Below are 18,349 nucleotides of genomic sequence, written 5' to 3' on the forward strand. Positions count from 1 at the left end.
TATGAGATTTCACGATCTAGCCTCAACTTCACCTCCTCAGGTCAGGACCCCAGCGACACAGAACTAATTTCACTTTGCTAAACTTTTATGCTCTTGGGTAATTATGAGCTTTTGTAGTTGCTCTGTGCTGTGACTGAAACATTTTCCCCACTCCAGGATCACTGTCCTTCCCCAACTCATCCTTCATTGAATGAATCTTGAATGTTTTTCCTTGAGAAATCTTTCACCAGACGCCAAAATCTGGTTTGCTTCCCTTCCCGAATTACTACTCTGTATGCTTACAAAAGCCATTTTATAATTTTCTCTTCTTAATTTATCCTGTGCTAAGCCAACCAAAGATATTATCAGTTTTCCATAGTCCCCAAGCCTTAATTCAGTGCCTGGAAAATTGTAGAGAGTGGTCAGTAAAATTCATCTTAAAAGTGGTGATTGTATAAGTCGCTCTACCAACCATTACAGAGGATATAAAATATCCTGACTTCAGAAAGGATAACTATGGTAAAGAAGGTGAGCCTTGTTCACCACTAGATTAAGTAGGAGATGATATAGTTTAATTCCTCAGTGTTAGGTAGAAGCAAAGAGTTGTGGAATTCCAAAGAAGGAGAAACCATTTCTGGCCTAATAATAAGGCTTCAAAGAGGATTTAACATTTCAAAGACAGGTAATATATTATTAATTATTAAAAATTATTTTTTTCAATATTCACTTTTGGACAGATTAACTTTCAGTCTATTTTCTTCATCTGTTTATATGAAATATGAATTATTTCATATCATATTTTATATTTTTCTTTTTAAAACTTCATAATATAGCATGAGCATTTTCCTCACTTTATTAAATATGCAATTGTAATATCATGTTTAATTGCTGAATAACTGCTTCATGGAAATACCATAACATATTTAACCAAATCCCTAATGTTGGACATCTTGCCTATTTGACAATTTTCATTGTTATTCACAATACCGTAGTGGATACACATGAAGTTATATTGTTGCATAAACTCATTACTTCCATAGCAATATTTGTATATAGGGTTTTTATATTCTTACTACTTTTCAATCTTAATTGTTAAATTATATTGGGTAGCCTTTTCTTCATCCTTTCATCAGCATTATCATGCTGCTTAAATTTATATTTTTAAAAATGCTACTACTGTTAAAATTTTTTCATATGCTTATTGATTTGGTATTTAAATGAATTACCTGTTAGTAATCTCTTCAATTTTTCTAAAGAATTCTAGGACTATACCTCTTTTTATTAATGTGTAAAAATTCTTTATTCAGAGAGGATATATATGCCCTTTACCAAATATTAATACAAATTACATAAAAGATAAGTTGTATCTATTTGTCTTAAAAATGATCTACTGAGTAGGTTTTCTTCCTTTTACTCCACCTATATGGAAGTATTTATTCATTTTCTAATATATTTTAAATACTATTTGCTTTGCAAAAAAGGTGATTATAAATTGTTATTAATGAATACACCATATAAAGTGAAGACTAAAGTCATCACATAAAATTATACATTAGGATTCACATTTTAAAAACATAAAAAAGCAGGTTGTCTTTTTTTTTTTTTTTTTTTTTTTTTTTAAAGGAAATGGTGTTATGTCTCCCAGAACACTGTGACTAGTTCAGGTCATACAGGTGTTTCTGTGTGTTTAGGTTTGGGTTTGAGTTCCTCAGTCAGGTGTATCTTGCTTATTTCCTCAAATTCTTAAGAGAAAAAGACCAATTACTTCACTTGGGTTTTTTTTTTTTTATTTTCTACCCAAAAAGAAATTCTAATTCTGCCTCCTTTCTTGTCTACATGAAATGGGCTGAACCGCCAAAAGGAAAATCTAATGTTCACATTTATTATTTTCTTGGGCCAACCCTCATCTTCCAGCTTTCTGTTTCTTCTTCTCAGCTGCTGTTACAATGGAAGGTCTCTTACCTCATAGAATAGGGATGGAGATATCAGTCCAATGAAATATATGGTTATAGGGGGATGTCATAAAGAATAAGTACATGCTTTAAATACTTTATCTTTGATAAAATATGTAAATATTCAGGCACTTGCAAATTTAGATGAAACACTTGGGACTTTCCTTTGAGTACAATTCCAGTGCCTGGAGTTTGACATTATCTTTCTTTTATAACTTCCATCTATAAAACACCTTCAGTTTTTCTAGTTTGAGTGTCTTTTTAATGTGATAACTTTAAGATACTTAAAAAGCTCTGTTGGAGTGCAAGATTCTCCTGAACATTTACAGTTTTTTCCCCCAGACTGATTAAGTTGTATCTCGTTGATAGCAATGTGTTAAGGTTTGCTTATACTGGTCTTTCCAAATAATTCAACTTAGTGTTCATACATGAGCCAAATTCATTTTTGTTTTATGTAGTATATATTTCAATTGCCTAATTAAAAAATAGTGCAGAAAAAAAAATAGTGCAGTAGAAATAAATAGGTTTGGGAACATAGAATTCAGCAAATCTGAGCAGGAATGTAAGGCATAAAATAGGAATCAGTCGGTATAATGTACAGGAGAAACAGCATTTATTAAATGAAAGACTTACTTGAGTGGAGATTGCTTAACAAAATTGCTAATGACTGTAGTATTTTTCTAAAGAAATTGTGGTAATATCCGACATCATTGGATGTCTAAGTGTCACATGCTGTTTACATGTAATAACTCATATAAGCCCAAACCTATGAGATAAGTACTTTTATCACATCTGTTTTATAGATGGGAAGAACTGATATACAGAGAGGTTAAGTGAATTGTCTAAGGTCAAGCTGCTGTGTGGTTTACCCAAGTTTATGCTGCTAATAATAAGTACACACTCCTTCCTGCACTCTGTTTTCTTCTCTTTTACAGCAGTCTTCCAGCCTGCTTTGGTTCCTCCTTTCTTTATTAGTAACCTCATAATAAAGTGAGGGATCAGTGTGCAAATACTAGTCTTATTATAATGAGAAGTATTTATCTTCTCATACTGAGAAACATAAATTCAGATAAGGGAGACATGTGAATCTAGGCCATTTTGGTTGTAAAAAGTAAATTTCAAGCTTATTTACTTTGTAACTCAATTATAAAGTAGAAAAATACTGCAAAATGACCTAGGAAGTAACAGAAGTTACTACCAGGCAGGTAAGGTTTAGGATCATTCTGAGGTCTGACTGCTTTACTTATTTTATATTTCTGACGGCAAGAGAATTAATTATTTTCCCACAATTAATTTTCATGATTTATCCTTTAAACTCATTTTAATGTTTATTTTCTTGTCGTAAATCTCTCCTGAATGATTTAATTAGGTAAGTGCTTTAATACTGAACATCCTTTAGGAATTTTCCTCCCAGTTCTCATTTGATAATACTATATCCATATTCTACTCTAGTTGGACAAAGGTGAGGCAATCGAGGCATGTCAAACACAAAACTGAGGGAGGCACGCACTGTCGGGTATGACCTTGCATTTGCACTGCCAGGAAAGTGAGAGCATCCTTGAATGGAGTTCCCTTGGCATCCCATCCACCTTATCCTAGTCTCAGGCCTGTATCAGAATTTGCAATATCATAGCTTAAACTTTTCAATATTTTTTTTTCTAGGATGAAGTATATTTTTAGCCCACTTACCAGATGTTGAATCTAAAATTTAGAGAGGTTAGGGAAAGTCCTAGGGTAGTTATTAAAAAGTGGCATAGTAGACCTCAAGCCTCTTGATTATAATTTAGTAAATTTTCAGATAGTTGAAATTTTAGAAATCACCTTTTAGATGCAGACTATGAACCACACACACACACACACACACACACACACACACACACACAAATGACTACAGATTTGCATTCTCCAGCTAAGATATTAGGGGCTACAGCATGGACTGCCAAGGAATGAGTAATTCTCAACGGTTCTCAGAGAGCCACACCCAAATTACATGATCCGTGTCCTTTCTGCTTTTCCAAGCTATTTTTTCACACTCTTTATCTTTGGCCCCCAACACAGTATCCTCTGTCCTTTGGCTGCTCAAAGTCTCCCACTCCAGCTCTTATCTAAGATGCACTCTTCACTGAAATGCTTCTGCTCAGAAGCACCACTTTATGACTCACCCAGGTGAAAGCTTCATACCTTTAACTGGTGCTGAAGAGAAAGGAATCTGAATACTTGGCCCTCTGTGCATGGGCTTGCTTGTAAAATCGACTTGTTGAAACCTACACTAATGTCTAAATGTTTGGGTTGTGCAGAAGCTATTTTGTGAGTTCCTTCACCAGATTCTGGAGCGGGCAGTGCGCCTCACAAGTAAAACTTGAAGATCAAAGGAGAACGACTAACATACAACTTAGGAAAGGTTGCCAACCATACTTTAGAAGATTGCCCTGCATATATACTTACTTTGCATGTAAAGCTAAAGATAAAACCAATGGCTTCCATCATCTTGCCTATTCCACAATATGATGATAAACTGGTAAATATACACTTTAAGATAAACCGTGAAAGAGATTATACAGGTATGAATTCCAGTATGAGATAATACTGGTCAAGTTTCTTGTAGAAGGAGGAAGCTCTTAATTATTTGGATTCACAGTTAAGATAGAAGCTACAGAAATCATTGTAAAAGGAGACTGGCTTAAATGAATTTCCTCTCAGGTACTTACCACCTGAGAGCAAATTCATTTAAAATAGCTCATTTTGAACAAACAGCACAGCCACTTAGGCAAAGCACTGTGGTCACTGGGTATAAAGGGCATGTGACACATGAATATGACACATGAGTTTTTAGTACAGTACACTCCTCACACACAAAGTTAATAAAAGCTTTTTATTCCAAGTGATTTAATGATTCATACACTCATGTGCCTCTTTGTTTATAATGAGCACCATTCCCAAAAGCTGGGAGTAGAGGGGAGGGGCTCTTAGTAACATGGATGCCCTCTGTATTCTAAATACAGTTTATAGGTGTGCATAGTTTTATCTTATAGGGGAAAAATTCAGATATACTCTATATTCCAAAATGGTAGGAAAGTGAGAGTTTTTTTTACCATACAAATCTTGCACATATGATGACTATCCTCTGGGATTTTTTTTAAGCTCTACACCCAATGTGGGGCACTACTTAACTCCCCTTTGTTACTCAACTATATATATAAATGCTCATTCTATATTACTCATTACTCATATATATAATTCTCTAATGAAATTTCTCTTTTATTGATTTATACTCATCAATTTAGTTTATATGTAATTATTTTTCAAATTATACTGAATAACATAATTTGTAAGAGAAGGAAAATTAACATGTATGCTATATGTGTTGGTAGAAGAGGCCAGAGTGATTTATGGTGGAGGCTTATGTTGGTGCATCAACTTAGCTACTTCAGATTCTAGACCCCTTCCAAAACAAGTAGTAAGCAATGCATAGAATATTAATTCCATTGTAACTATAGGATGGATATACTTGCAGAAGCTTGCTATGTTCATAAGGATTTCCCAGTGAAATAGTGGAATTTAATAGGAAGTGGTTCCCAGGGGCCATTATCATCAACAAAATGTCTGATCTGTATGTTACTGACTGGACTTTAGTTTAGAAATTGTACATCATTCAGTGTCTAGAACAAGTATCATGGGTTATCTTATTTAGAAAGCAAATGAGACTTTATAAAAGAACAGTGCCTGCTGGAGGGAATTTTATATATATTATATATCATGTTCTTCTCTGTAATAGTATAGCACACTGCTGAGAAATTAGGAAGCCTAGCTTTTTTAATTTCTAACAATATTTAGCAAAGTTGAAAAAATACCCTTTATTAAATTAAAAATAGCATTTCACTTCTTTTTTCTCTATAAGAATATAAGAACACAACATACCTACTGAATTGTAAAAGGAAGAAATCATTTGGGAAAAGCTGTATTACTTTCCAGACACGTGATGATAGTGCTTTCAGCTTTGTATTGACAACAAATTTTCTTTTTTCAAGGACATTGAAGAATCAAACCTTTGTGAATGAAATATTGGTAATCACATAGCAAAGTACCTGTGCCTTTGTTTTCTGAAGAAAAAACAAATACGTTCCTCCACAGATCAAATGTAATCAGTTCTTCATGATTGAAAAAAAAAAAATGGATCCAATAGCTACATACCTTTGCAATGCAAATTGTGATTTAGCCTTTTTCCGGATTAATAATTGCAGGAGTATCATCTTAAATCTATCCCACATGAGCTTCACAGCATGCCTCTTTCTATCTAATCTTTTTTAAGTAGAAGAAAAAGGGAGCTCTGAGCAAACCAGCAATGCTGTCTCTCCTGTGCATGCCATAGAGGCAAGAGCATGTCGTGTTGCTGTTAACTTACAGTCCTGCTGCCTTTCTTCTTTACCACTGCTTCCCTCCTGTGGACCCCGCCGCTTCCCCTGAACCGCCTCACTAGCCTTCAGGCAACGTTTGGGTGACCCATGAAGAAATGGAAAATCTTGCCGCTCCAGCGAAAACGGTTAGTCTTACGCCTTTGTTGAACATGAAGAAACGTTATTTTGCTGCTGTTTGGGTGAAAAACTATCTTGTTTGTGACAGATCAGAGTAATGGGTATGTTGACACAGTGATATGCATGAAAACCAACATTTTTCATGAAGGTTTTATTTTACTGCATTTGGATATTAAAAAAAAAAAAGAACTTTAATGTTTATTTTTGAGAGAGAGAGAGAGACAGAGACAGAGTGTGAGTGGGGGAGGGGCAGAGAAAGTAGGAGACAAGGAATCTAAAGCAGGCTCCAGGCTCTGAGCTGTCAGCACAGAGCCCCACGGCGGGGCTCGAACTCACCGACCGTGAGATCATGACCTGAGCCGAAGTCGGTCACTCAACCAACTGAGCCACCCAGGCACCCCAAGAATTTAAAAACACTTTTTTATCCATTTTGTGATATTGGGAATTTTTTAGTAACAGATATCACTTAGTATTGGACATATTCACAGGTAGTACATGTTACCCTACCCAATTAAAAGAGTGTGAGGGAGGGAGCCACAGAGAGACGGGGAAAGAGAAAACCCCAAGCAGGCTCTGCACTGTCAGCACAGAGCCAGATACAGGGCTTAATCTCACAAACCATGAGCCAAAATCAAGAGTTGGATGCTTACCTGACTGAGCCACCCAGGTGCCCCTGAATACTCATTTTTAATGGAATAATTTAGTTTCTTGTACTTTACCAATACAGAGCTTAAACCAGCCCCTCCCCAAAATGTTCTGTTCATTTGATTTTCAAATACAGGCTTGAAAAGTTTTTTTTGTGACTTTGCCAGCTTTTAACACTATAATGTTATATTAGTCATTTTTCATTTAAAGTAACAAAGTTAAGTATGTCATATATTTTATTCTTAGCAGCTTCTTTTAATTTAATGTCCTTTTGGTTTTATCCATATTCAAAAAAATCAACTATCTACTTTATGAAGGGTAAAAATGACAATGTTTCCGAATTACATTTCTAGTTCAATTTGTTGTGTTTGGTTTTATTGTTGTTTAATTTTGTTTGTTGTTGACTGTTGCTGAAATCTACTGGATTACCACAAAGCTTTGTTAGAGGGAAAAAGTTACATTTTGCACATGAATTTATATAAGATTTCTTTATTTTAAATGTATGTGTGTATATGTGTATGTATATATGCATATATGTGTATTGTATATTTGTATACATATAATCAGAAATTTTTATTATAGCTCATTACATTTGGAAAACTACACACTTTTAAGAATGAAAAGTTTTGGAATGACCAGATCAAATGTACCATGAAAACCCCATATGTCATATATGTGTATATTTAACTGGAATTAACTAGAAACCATGTAGTTGTCCTTGTAGTTGCCCTTGAACTGCTAAACTGATTGCTGTGGATTTGAATAAGGATCCATGTATTTATCTATTTATGTCATAATTAACATTTTCAATAACAAGTTTGCTTCTGCTAGATACATTTTACTGTCTTCATTTGAGATTAATTTATATTTATCTGCTTTATTAATCATTTTCTGCTGCTAACACAGAAAGAATCTGAGGAAGGAAGCTGGGCCCAGGTAGGAAATTCAAATGCTTTAAATACCATTTTGTACGCTATGAGGATATAAAGTAAGAAACTGTAGTATGTCCTAATATTATAAACCTTCACTTAGTTTAGGATTAGGCTAATAGGTATATTTGAATTTATTATGTGTAATACTATATGCCTTCTTAAAATCACCATATTTTGCAAAGAAAATGATTATCGTTTCATATGTGGCCTCTTTTGGAAAGGGAAATTATCTCTCTCTTTTCCAAAGAATGAACTATAATTTAAATGTCTCTGAAATCGCCCCTGAATATATTTAATCAGGAGTCATTCAAGTTGGATATATAAAAGGGGGGAGGCATTAAAAAAAAAAAAACCTTGTTAAACATCTGCTTTAAAGTATAACGGAAAGTGTGGGAGGACTGGGGTCAGAGGAACATGTGTCAGCATTGTGACTGCAAGTCAGAACTGACGTCCGTTAATTGAGACGGCGCTATGACGCAAGCATATGGACTTTGAACAAGTCTGTACATTTGCAAGGGAGCTGAACATTTGTCAGCATTTCCACGTGACGCACAACTGAAAGGAATTAATGCGTGGAATAGCGCATGTGATTCAGACCTCTGGTTGGAAGGAGAATTTTGGCAGTATTGATTGCTAGGACCTGTATTTAAACATTCCGTAAATTAGGGTGGTATTTGGTTTTGATTTTGCTTCGAATTTCATCATTTTCAAGAATACACAAAAGAAAGGGAGCACCTAAGATTTTCAGTAGAAACACATGTTATAATCGCAATTGTGATTTTGTTGTACCATAAAAAACTGAATCAAAGACATAGTAAAATTAATAGATAGTAGTAGTCCTTTTTAAAAATAGGTTTAGAGAGGATGGTTGACTTTAGTTTTTATTTTGGCTGTTATGAGCAATGTTTGGTTAGATGACTTTGTTCATATTGTTATATTAAAGAATTAGATTATTTGTCTTTATTTTTTTATCATATCCTGCTTCTAAAATACAGAACCTATACTGATTGATTTCTAAAAAGAGACTGATTCTTTCCAATGATCTTTCTGGAATACTGGCTGCATGCTTCACCAGATAACAACATGGTCCACACAAAGCTTCAGCATTCTGTCTCTCTAGCCTTGTTGTTCCTTTCTTTATTTGTTTACCGAGGTTTCTGTTTTCACATTGAGATTTGCCATTATACCATAACAATGGTGGTAGAACCTTCTCTTCTCCTCGAAGAGAAGGAAATGGTGGAGTATTAGCTGACAGATAAAAATAAATTAAATAAACCTATCTATACAAAGAATTTTTAAGCTAAGCATTTATATTATACCCTTAATTCGATTTTTTAATTTAAAAATGCATGTTTGTATAGAATGTAATTTCTCTTGAGAATATAAAGTGAACACAGTTATTTTCTAGAGGTGGGTGCCAGGATACATGTACCCAGAGTTCCATTTGATACCAAATTAAATCAAACACTTAGAGTCTAAGTATTATTTTTGCTTTTTTCCTATATATCATAGTAATTAAATGTCAGTTATAATAATGTACAGTATCCTCCTATTACCATCTCATTTTTTTGGCTAAGAAACTTGACTGCTATAAAACAATTCTAGTGTCCGGTTTTTCTACAGACTCTGGCATATGGAGATATGAACCACGAGTGGATTGGAAACGAATGGCTTCCCAGCCTGGGGTTACCTCAATACAGAAGTTATTTTATGGAATGCTTGGTAGATGCAAGAATGTTAGATCACCTAACAAAAAAAGATCTCCGTGTCCATTTAAAAATGGTGGATAGTTTCCATCGGTAGGTTTTTTTTTCAAACAGTAATTAAAATGAAACAAATAATGTATACCTTACTAAAACAAAAAGAGATGTCTAGGAAATAGAGAATGTGTGCTATTCAAGACATCTGTGTACATATACTTGGCAAAATATTTTCATGCAGCAAATTGCAGGGACTATCTAATGTAGAGCTGTGTACGTACTATGAGCCCAAAGTTTATGGAACTGCACATATACACAATTCTCATTCAACATAAATCTTTTTTTTCTTTAAGAAATTCCATGTTTGTGATTTGTATCTATGTATGTTTTTATATTAGAAAATTATTTAATAATAATTTTAAAATTAAGTCAGTTGCAACTCTATTAATATATGTGGTTACCAATTATATAATTTAGATATATACTAGAAAAAATTTGAGAAGGAATTCTCTGAAGACAAATTCTTTTGTTCTCATAAGAAGCTTTTAATATATTTTTGCTTCTTTGTGTATTAATTCTCAGAAAAAAATACTGAATGGACTGTGAGACAGCTATAAGCACACAGATGAGTAAAATGCAACCTCTCTTTTCAGGTAGTTTACCATCTAGGGGGGTAAAAAGAAGCTTGTTATCATGTCATAAAAGTCATGCTGATATCTTTGTAGGTTATGTGAAAAATTGTCAGCTGGATTATGATTCTTTTTTGTTTCAATTTTTTATTTAAATTCCAGTTAGTTAACATATAGTGTAATTAATATTAGTTTCAGGAGTAGAATGTAGTGATTCATCACTTACGTTTAACACCCAGTGCTCATCACAAGTACCCTCCTTAATGTCCATCACCCATATAGCCCATCCCTACCCAACTCCCTTCCAGCAATCTTCAGTTTGTTCTCTGTAGTTAAGAGTTTGTTTTATGGTTTCATAGACAGATTATTATGATGGTAAATTAATACATATAAATCTAGGTTATTTGGCTTATAAAACCCTATTTGATTACATCCTATCCAACATTTAATTAGTGACTGAAATAAAAAAGTTATAAATATCAGATATGTTGATGACATAAAGATAGGATAAAGAAAGAGATAACAATTGGACCTCTTTGATTAAACTTATGGAGATGTTTTGAATCTTAACACAGTTGTTGATACTGTTGGGTTAAATTTAGTAGAGATAAATATGGTATAAATTTAAATACCATTAAAATGCTAGATGGGGAATCCATGATTTAAAAGTAGATCAAGTGAAAAAAGATACAATATATAGATGGCACTAAAATCTCAGTTTTGTTTAATGGATTCACAGGGCATATTTAGATTGTGGTTTTTGGCAGATACAATAAAAGTCTACCACATGGTGAAATGACAACAAGAAACTGTATTAATTTATGGGCATTAAATTGTTACTGATTGGTAAAATCACGGTGGAAAAGTTGCAAAAATTGAAGACATTTAGCTTGAATAAGGGTAGACTTTATATGTTTTCTCATGTTTTGATATTATTACATGTTGGAAGAATAATATTTGCTCTGTTGAACATGTACTTTTCTAGTTCAGATGTGTAGGTAGTAGGGTGAATGATTTCTGTCCAAAAGAGAGCTCTGTATAACTCTCATTTGCCATATAGTATACACATTGTTAGGTAGTGAGTTCCTTGTCACTGAACATTTAGGCCCTCAAATCTTGTGTGGTTGTATTAGATATTTGAATACTAAAATCTTTGATGGCATATTTGTGCCTATTTTCCATTCTTCACTAGATTGACTTTTTTTAAATCTATGGGGTTTTTTAAAGCTTATTTATTTATTTTGAGTTGGGGAGGAGAGGCAGAGAGAGAGGGAGAGAGAATCCCAAGCAGGCTCCACACTGTCAGCACAGAACCTCATGCAGAGCTCAAACTCAGGAACTGTGAGATCACTGTCTGAGCCGAAATCAAAAGTCAGATGCTTAAATGACTGAGCCACCCAGGCATCCCACTAGATTGACTTTTAATTGCTTTACATTATGGTAAAAATGATTATTACAGTGGTCAAATTTTTTAATGTGTATTTATTTTTGAGAGAGAGAGAAAGCACACAACGAATGCAAGTGGGAGAGGGACAGAGAGAGGGAGACATAGCTTGGAAGTTTCTCTGCATTGATAATAGAGAGCCCAGTGTGGGGCTCCAGCTCACAAACTGTGAGATTGTGAGTGAGTCAAAGTCGGACACTTAACCGACTGAGCCACTCCGACGCCCCAAGTTTTTTTTTTAATAAAAATTACTGAAACAGCAGGGTTCTTTTTGTTCTGGGAAATATACAAGCTTCATCTCTGCACCATGCCTAATTCAGACTTAAAGCAGGTAGTACTGCATACACAGTGCATCCCGCTGTCTTTATGGCCCAGTTTTTCATCTCACAGATGCTAAAGTAATAATAATATGTATCATCTTTCTGGTACTGTTTTATATTACCTATAAAAACTTGGCAGAAATTAGCCAAAAGCCATTGGTTTAACCTCAAGCTGCCTAATGTCTATGACTGTTATTACATTAGTATTTTCTGTTTTTCCGCTGAATTAGTTTGCTGGGGCTACCATAACAAAATACCACAGACTGGGTAGCGTAAACCACAGAAATGTATTTTCTCACAGTTCTGGAATCTAGAGATCCAAGACAAAGGCGTCAGCACAATTGGTTTCTTCTTGGCTTGCAAATGGCTGCCTTCTTGTTGCATCCTTAACATGGTGTTTCCTCTGTGTGTCCACCCCTGATTTCTCTGCATGTCCAACTTTCCTCTTCTTGTGAAAACACCCACCAGTGAGACTGGAATAATACCCACCCTATGGTCTTTATTTTAACTTAATTACCTTTTTAAAAACACTATCTTCAAATATGTTCACGTTTGAAATACTGGGGATTAAGGCTTGGACGTTTGAATTTGGGGGAACATAATTCAGCCCATTACACTTGGAATTTTTTTCCAGTTTCCTCCGATTCTGAAATATTTTAACTCAACATTGTCCTTATTAAAATGAAAGGCTTAGAAATGCATACAGTGCTTCGGCATTACCTGGCCAGTGTGTATGTCTAAATTTGTGTGTATTTCTAAACCAGAAATCACCAATAAGCCTAGATAGTTTTCTTTTCCTATTGCACTCTGTCACATCTTTTATATCTAATATCACCGTGTCTTCCCCTTTCTTCTCTCTGAACATCTCTAGTTTCTGGATTTGCTTCATATGTTCATGGCAGTTGTCCTTTTTCTGTCCTTTATTTTCACAGCATTGACCCCTTAATTGGTTGCCCTGTTCCTAGGTTTACCTATTTTCTCTCTCTCTCTGATTTTGCTACCAGGTTAGCCTTCTTAAACTGAAATGATCATTTTGGTCTAAGGAAGACTAACCTGATAGCAAATGTTATTATGATCATCTCTTTCCCTGTGAAACCATTCAGTGCTTCTCAATCACCTGCATGTGTTCCGCGCTTTCGCTGAATGCAAGCTTTCCTTAATGTTACCCCATTATGTTACCACGTATATATGTCCCCATATTCCTCCTTACTTCCTATCATGGATTCCCAACACTGTACAGTATGTCTCACTATCACCACACATTTAAAATTTCATTGGCAACCCTGTGTTCATGGTGCTCCATTTTCTTTATTGACTCTTTCTCCCCCACCTGATCGTTTAAGGACAGTCAGTTTTCTGTTCTTCCACGATATCCTTTCCACAGGGAGTTTCATGTCTGGTGACCTATTTCTTGCACATACTTCTGTATCACTGAGAGGTGGTGGCTATTCATTTTGGTATGTGGTTCTCTATCTTATTTTAACTTATTCATGTTTTGATATTATTTTTCTCAGCAGCTTAAGAAGAAAGTATTCATTTCTCATAAATTACTTCCTTTTTTCATGTTAGCGACTTTCATTTTTTTCCAAATGAGTGAAATGTTCATTTGTCAGCAAATAATGTCAAGACGGCCTGATGGAAGACAAAGACATATGGATGAACAACATAATCCATAATCATTTTAAGGAGGGTGGTTTTCTTATTTTGAAATTAATATTTTTACTCTTCAGAAACACTGTGTGCTTAGAATAACTGCAGTTTATTTCCCTCCAGTACTAAAGGATTTAATTACAAACGTAATTTATTATTCTGTTGCCCTGAGAAGTAGTGCAAATGTTAACTATGCTTAATCAAAGAACATGCATTATCTGCTGAGTAAATTCAATTTGTTTTCTCTTCTTTTTTTAAAAAAAATGACAGAACAAGTTTACAATATGGAATTATGTGTTTAAAGAGGTTAAATTATGACAGAAAAGAACTAGAAAGAAGACGAGAAGCAAGCCAACATGAAATAAAGGGTAATATGTCTTTCTTTCATAGCAAATACCTTTTTGGGGGGAGAGGGGATAGCTTTCACTTTTATGAACCTAAAATGCTTTATATGTTAATAGTGGTCACTAGGTAGCATAAGTATTTGGCTGGAATAGTGTCATCATTATTTCTTTTTCATTAGTTTTATGATTGAAACACTGAAAGGGTATCATCACTTTATAAGATGAATATCCCATCTAAGACATATTGTTGATTTTTTAAATTGACATTTATTCCTCTGAACCTATTAATTATACATTCTGTTTGTCCTAAAGATGCCTCCAGGCAGATATTTTTGTCAAACTTTTAATAGAACATTCTCATATGATTCAGAGAAACATGGTATATAATTTATTTATAGTAGTTCATCTTTGGTGTGTATCATTTGAATTTTATTGCAGTGCTTAGAAATGTTATTTTTGTACAATAGTTACAGAGATATTATGTAGGGGTTTTTTATAGAAGTTACATAGAGATTCCCACCTATAAATGAAACTAGTCCATTGATAATTTTAGCTATAATTATTAAGTCAAATAAATGGTTAGAAGCATCCCTAATTGCTGCAACTATTTTGTGCACAAAAATGTTTGACTTGAATAAGAAAAGGCATTCCCTATTAAAGATTAGAACACCACCATATTAATAATTAATCCTCTAAATGTTGAGAAATACCTTAATATACAGAGGAAAGAATTGTTTAAAAGAACAATACGTTAGATCCTGTACTTATTAGAGACCACATTACTTTTATTATTGTTGATGAAAGAAAATATAATTGTTGGGTATAAGTATCTATGGGTCTTTTTTGGTGAAAATCATCAGTCCATTTATGTCCATTTATATTTTTTAAAGGAAAAAATTCTCGTTAAGGGAAACATAACCAAAAGTTTTTGTGGGAAATTTTGGATACAAGCAAAATCAACTATCAGTTGTATTACCATTTACTGTTACCAGGAGTTGACATGTGGAAGCATTTCATCAGATTGAATAGGGGTTTAAACATTAATTGTTTACAGTTAGCCATGAGTCTCTGTTTTCATCTTCACTTCCTCTGGGGCCCAATGTAGATATGAAAATAGTATGTACCCCATGTTATGTTACCCTTCCCCTTAAGCTTAGCATTGTTTTATTCTTTAAGATTACCTTAGACTTCTATCATTTTCATTTGTGATAAACAATGTCAGAAATTACTTTTATCTTTGGCAGTTTTTGGACAGCACATTAATTCTAGTACAGTGGGCTTCAATGTATGCAAAGGTGATTGGTTGATATATTTTTCTATATATGGTTCATTGGAGACTAGATAGACACACAATGGATTTCTTGTAACAGTTCATTTGACTCATTACTTAGGAGCAAGAAAGTGTTTTTCCATTATCAAAATTGAGTTGTTAGATTTCACTTTATTTGGGGGCCCAGGAAATTGCAAGTTGTTTTCAGTACATTGTCATTCAGTTGAACTGAAATTTGGGAACTAATTGATCACACAAAGACCCTTGAAGGAAGTCCATGCTTGACTTAACAAAAGATGTTTCAGTTTTAGCATACATATTTTACCCATGAGATACCACTTCTAGTTTTCTTTCTGAAGTGTTTTTTTTCCAAGTAGATTTTATTATGCTTGGTTTCACCACATAGAATACTTCATATATAGATAGATATAAAAGAGAAGGAGGAATTACCCATTTGGCCCTACACCAAATATTATATTAGTATTTGGCAGTTGCTGGTTAGAGCACTGCCCTAAGAAAAGCTACTGTGATTCACTTGATTATACACAGACAGCTCCATATGATGGATGGTTGTGAGTGAGATCATAAATAACCCCTGTTTCCCGTAACTGATCCAGTGACATTTACAGGAATAACTCTTAACTGTGACCAGGGGTCTCTGTTATTATCTGAAGTGTTAATTAACCTTGACCTTAATAAACAGCTTTCTGAAGTGAGGGGACCGAGTGAATATCAACAATGTACTAACATTTCATTTGTTGCTAGGAAACAGTCAACACTGATCTCTAGCCATTTATTGTTTAGGTCAAGAGGATGCTTACAAAGCTTTAAAGTCAGGGCATAAATTTTGCTTGAAAACAGATTTATAGAAAGGGATCTGATGTACAAAATGAAAAAGAAAGGTATGTTGCTGTTCTGAAAAAGAAAAGCTTAGATTGGAGCCGTATTTACCTTGAATTATAACTCAGTTGAATTATTTTCTACATATTATTTTGTAAATATATTTTGTAAATCTGAGGACTCTTAACTACAGGTGTGGCAATGACATTTTTAACGAAGATATATTTGCAGAAATATGATAACTACAAATGTCTTAGACTATCAAAATATAAACTCATCTCTAGAAAAGAGCAAACACTTCTTACTTGCAGATCCACTTAATGCAAGGAAAACTGGACAGTTTTGTTATTTTTTGGGGAAATTGTTGTCACATTTGTTTTTAAAAAAAAGTGTTGCACTTAGTGAAAGCAGTGGGAGAACTGATGCTGTCAGTTCCTGCCCAACTTTTGAAGTGCAAGTTTAGTATAACCAACAGTAGGAACTAATCAGTTGTTATCAACAGAAGTTGATTAATGTAACCAAAATATAATACTCACCAATTTATATCCCATTTTCTGAGATTTAACACTGCAATAGAACAAGCTAAAGAAAACTCAGAGGAAAGTATATACTTTAGGAATGACCCAGGGAGACCTAGTGAATATATATATATTATAATATGATATATAATATAATACAGTATAATATATAATATAGTATAATATATAAAATGTGTGTAATATAAAATATACTAAAGATCATTAAGGAAGTCTTGCATTGATGAAGAAAGGCGAAAAAGAGCCAAAAGTCTGAGGGAGACATTAAACATCCTACTCCCTTAAGAAATTAATTCTGCTTTGACTGGAACAGGAAATAGTAGTAAGACTGTAGGAAGAGGATATTGTGGGTCTTTCTTCACATGTTCTTCATTAACTAAAAAAATATAAGGATTAGAAAAGATATATAGAAAATCCAAGTAATCTAATGATATGCCATATAATTCAAATTAATATGTGAATTTAGAAGGGTCTGTATATAAAAATTCAATATGGCTAAAAAGAAATGAGCTGTCTAACTGTGAAAAGGCATGGAGTGACTTAGCGTGTACTACTAACTGAAAGAAAAGTACTATGTGATTATACTGTAAGAATCATACCACATGATTCCAACTCTGTGGCATTCTGAATGAGGTAAAACTATGGACACAGGAGAAAGATCAGTGGTTGCCTGCAGTTCGTGGAGAGGGAGAGATAAATAAATGATGCACAGGGGATTTTTAGGGCAACTATTTTTAGTAAAACTATTCTGTATGGTGAACCTTAATGTTAACTATGGACTTTGTGTCAATGCAGGTTGTCTATCATAACAAATGTAGCACTCGAGTGAGGGATTTTATAGTCAGGGAGGCTGTGCATCTATGGGGCAGGGGATATATGGGAACACTTTACTTCCTGCTCAATTTTGCTGTGAACTTAAAAATACTCTTTAAGGAGTGCCTGGGTGGCTCAGTCAGTAGAGCATCAATTGCACTCTTGATTTGGGCTCGGTTCATGATCTCACAATTTGTGAGATCGAGCCCCACATCAGGCTCTGTGGTGACAGCATGGAGCCTGCTTGGGATTCTCTCTCTCCCTCTCTTGCTGCCCTTCCCCTGATCACGTATGTGCACATGTGTTCTCTCGTGCCCACGTGCTCTCTCTCAAAATAAATAAACCTTAAAAAAATACTCTTTAAAAATAAAGGCTAGGGGCGCCTGGGTGGCTCAGTCGGTTAAGCGTCCGACTTCGGCTCGGGTCACGATCTCACGGTCTGTGAGTTCGGGCCCTGCGTCGGGCTCTGGGCTGACGGCTCGGAGCCTGGAGCCTGTTTCCGATTCTGTGTCTCCCTCTCTCTCTGACCCTTCCCCGTTCATGCTCTGTCTCTCTCTGTCTCAAAAATAAATAAACGTTAAAAATAAATAAATAAAGGCTATTTTACAGTTTTAATAGAAAAAGCAACTGTATTTCCCAAAGTATTCTTTATACTTTTTCTGGAAAACAACAGAAATGTATTGTCTCACAGTTCTGGAGGCTAGATTAAGGTGTTAGCAGGATTCATTTCTTCTAAGGGCTGTGAGGAAGAATCAGTTCCATG

The 18,349-nt window shown here is 34.4% G+C and overlaps 1 protein-coding gene across 20 annotated transcripts in view; it reads left to right on the forward strand.

Annotated features, from left to right (window-relative positions):
* The window catches only part of PPFIA2 (PPFI scaffold protein A2), a 478,162-nt gene that overhangs the window by 447,754 nt on the left and 12,059 nt on the right, over positions 1–18,349 (forward strand). For 12 of the 20 annotated variants that reach the window (XM_040491314.1, XM_040491321.1, XM_040491318.1 and 9 more), the window contains 4 exons: positions 6,409–6,471; positions 8,015–8,044; positions 9,646–9,839; positions 14,054–14,151. In XM_040491314.1, coding sequence (XP_040347248.1) covers positions 6,409–6,471; positions 8,015–8,044; positions 9,646–9,839; positions 14,054–14,151 — 385 coding nt within the window. The remainder of the gene's footprint in view (positions 1–6,408; positions 6,472–8,014; positions 8,045–9,645; positions 9,840–14,053; positions 14,152–18,349) is intronic. The other 8 variants (XM_040491316.1, XM_040491317.1, XM_040491331.1 and 5 more) reach the window with 2 other exon arrangements.

Source organism: Herpailurus yagouaroundi, unplaced genomic scaffold (assembly GCF_014898765.1).
Source record: "Herpailurus yagouaroundi ecotype Mexico unplaced genomic scaffold, PumYag 182, whole genome shotgun sequence".
NCBI classification, from domain to species: Eukaryota; Metazoa; Chordata; class Mammalia; order Carnivora; family Felidae; genus Herpailurus; species Herpailurus yagouaroundi.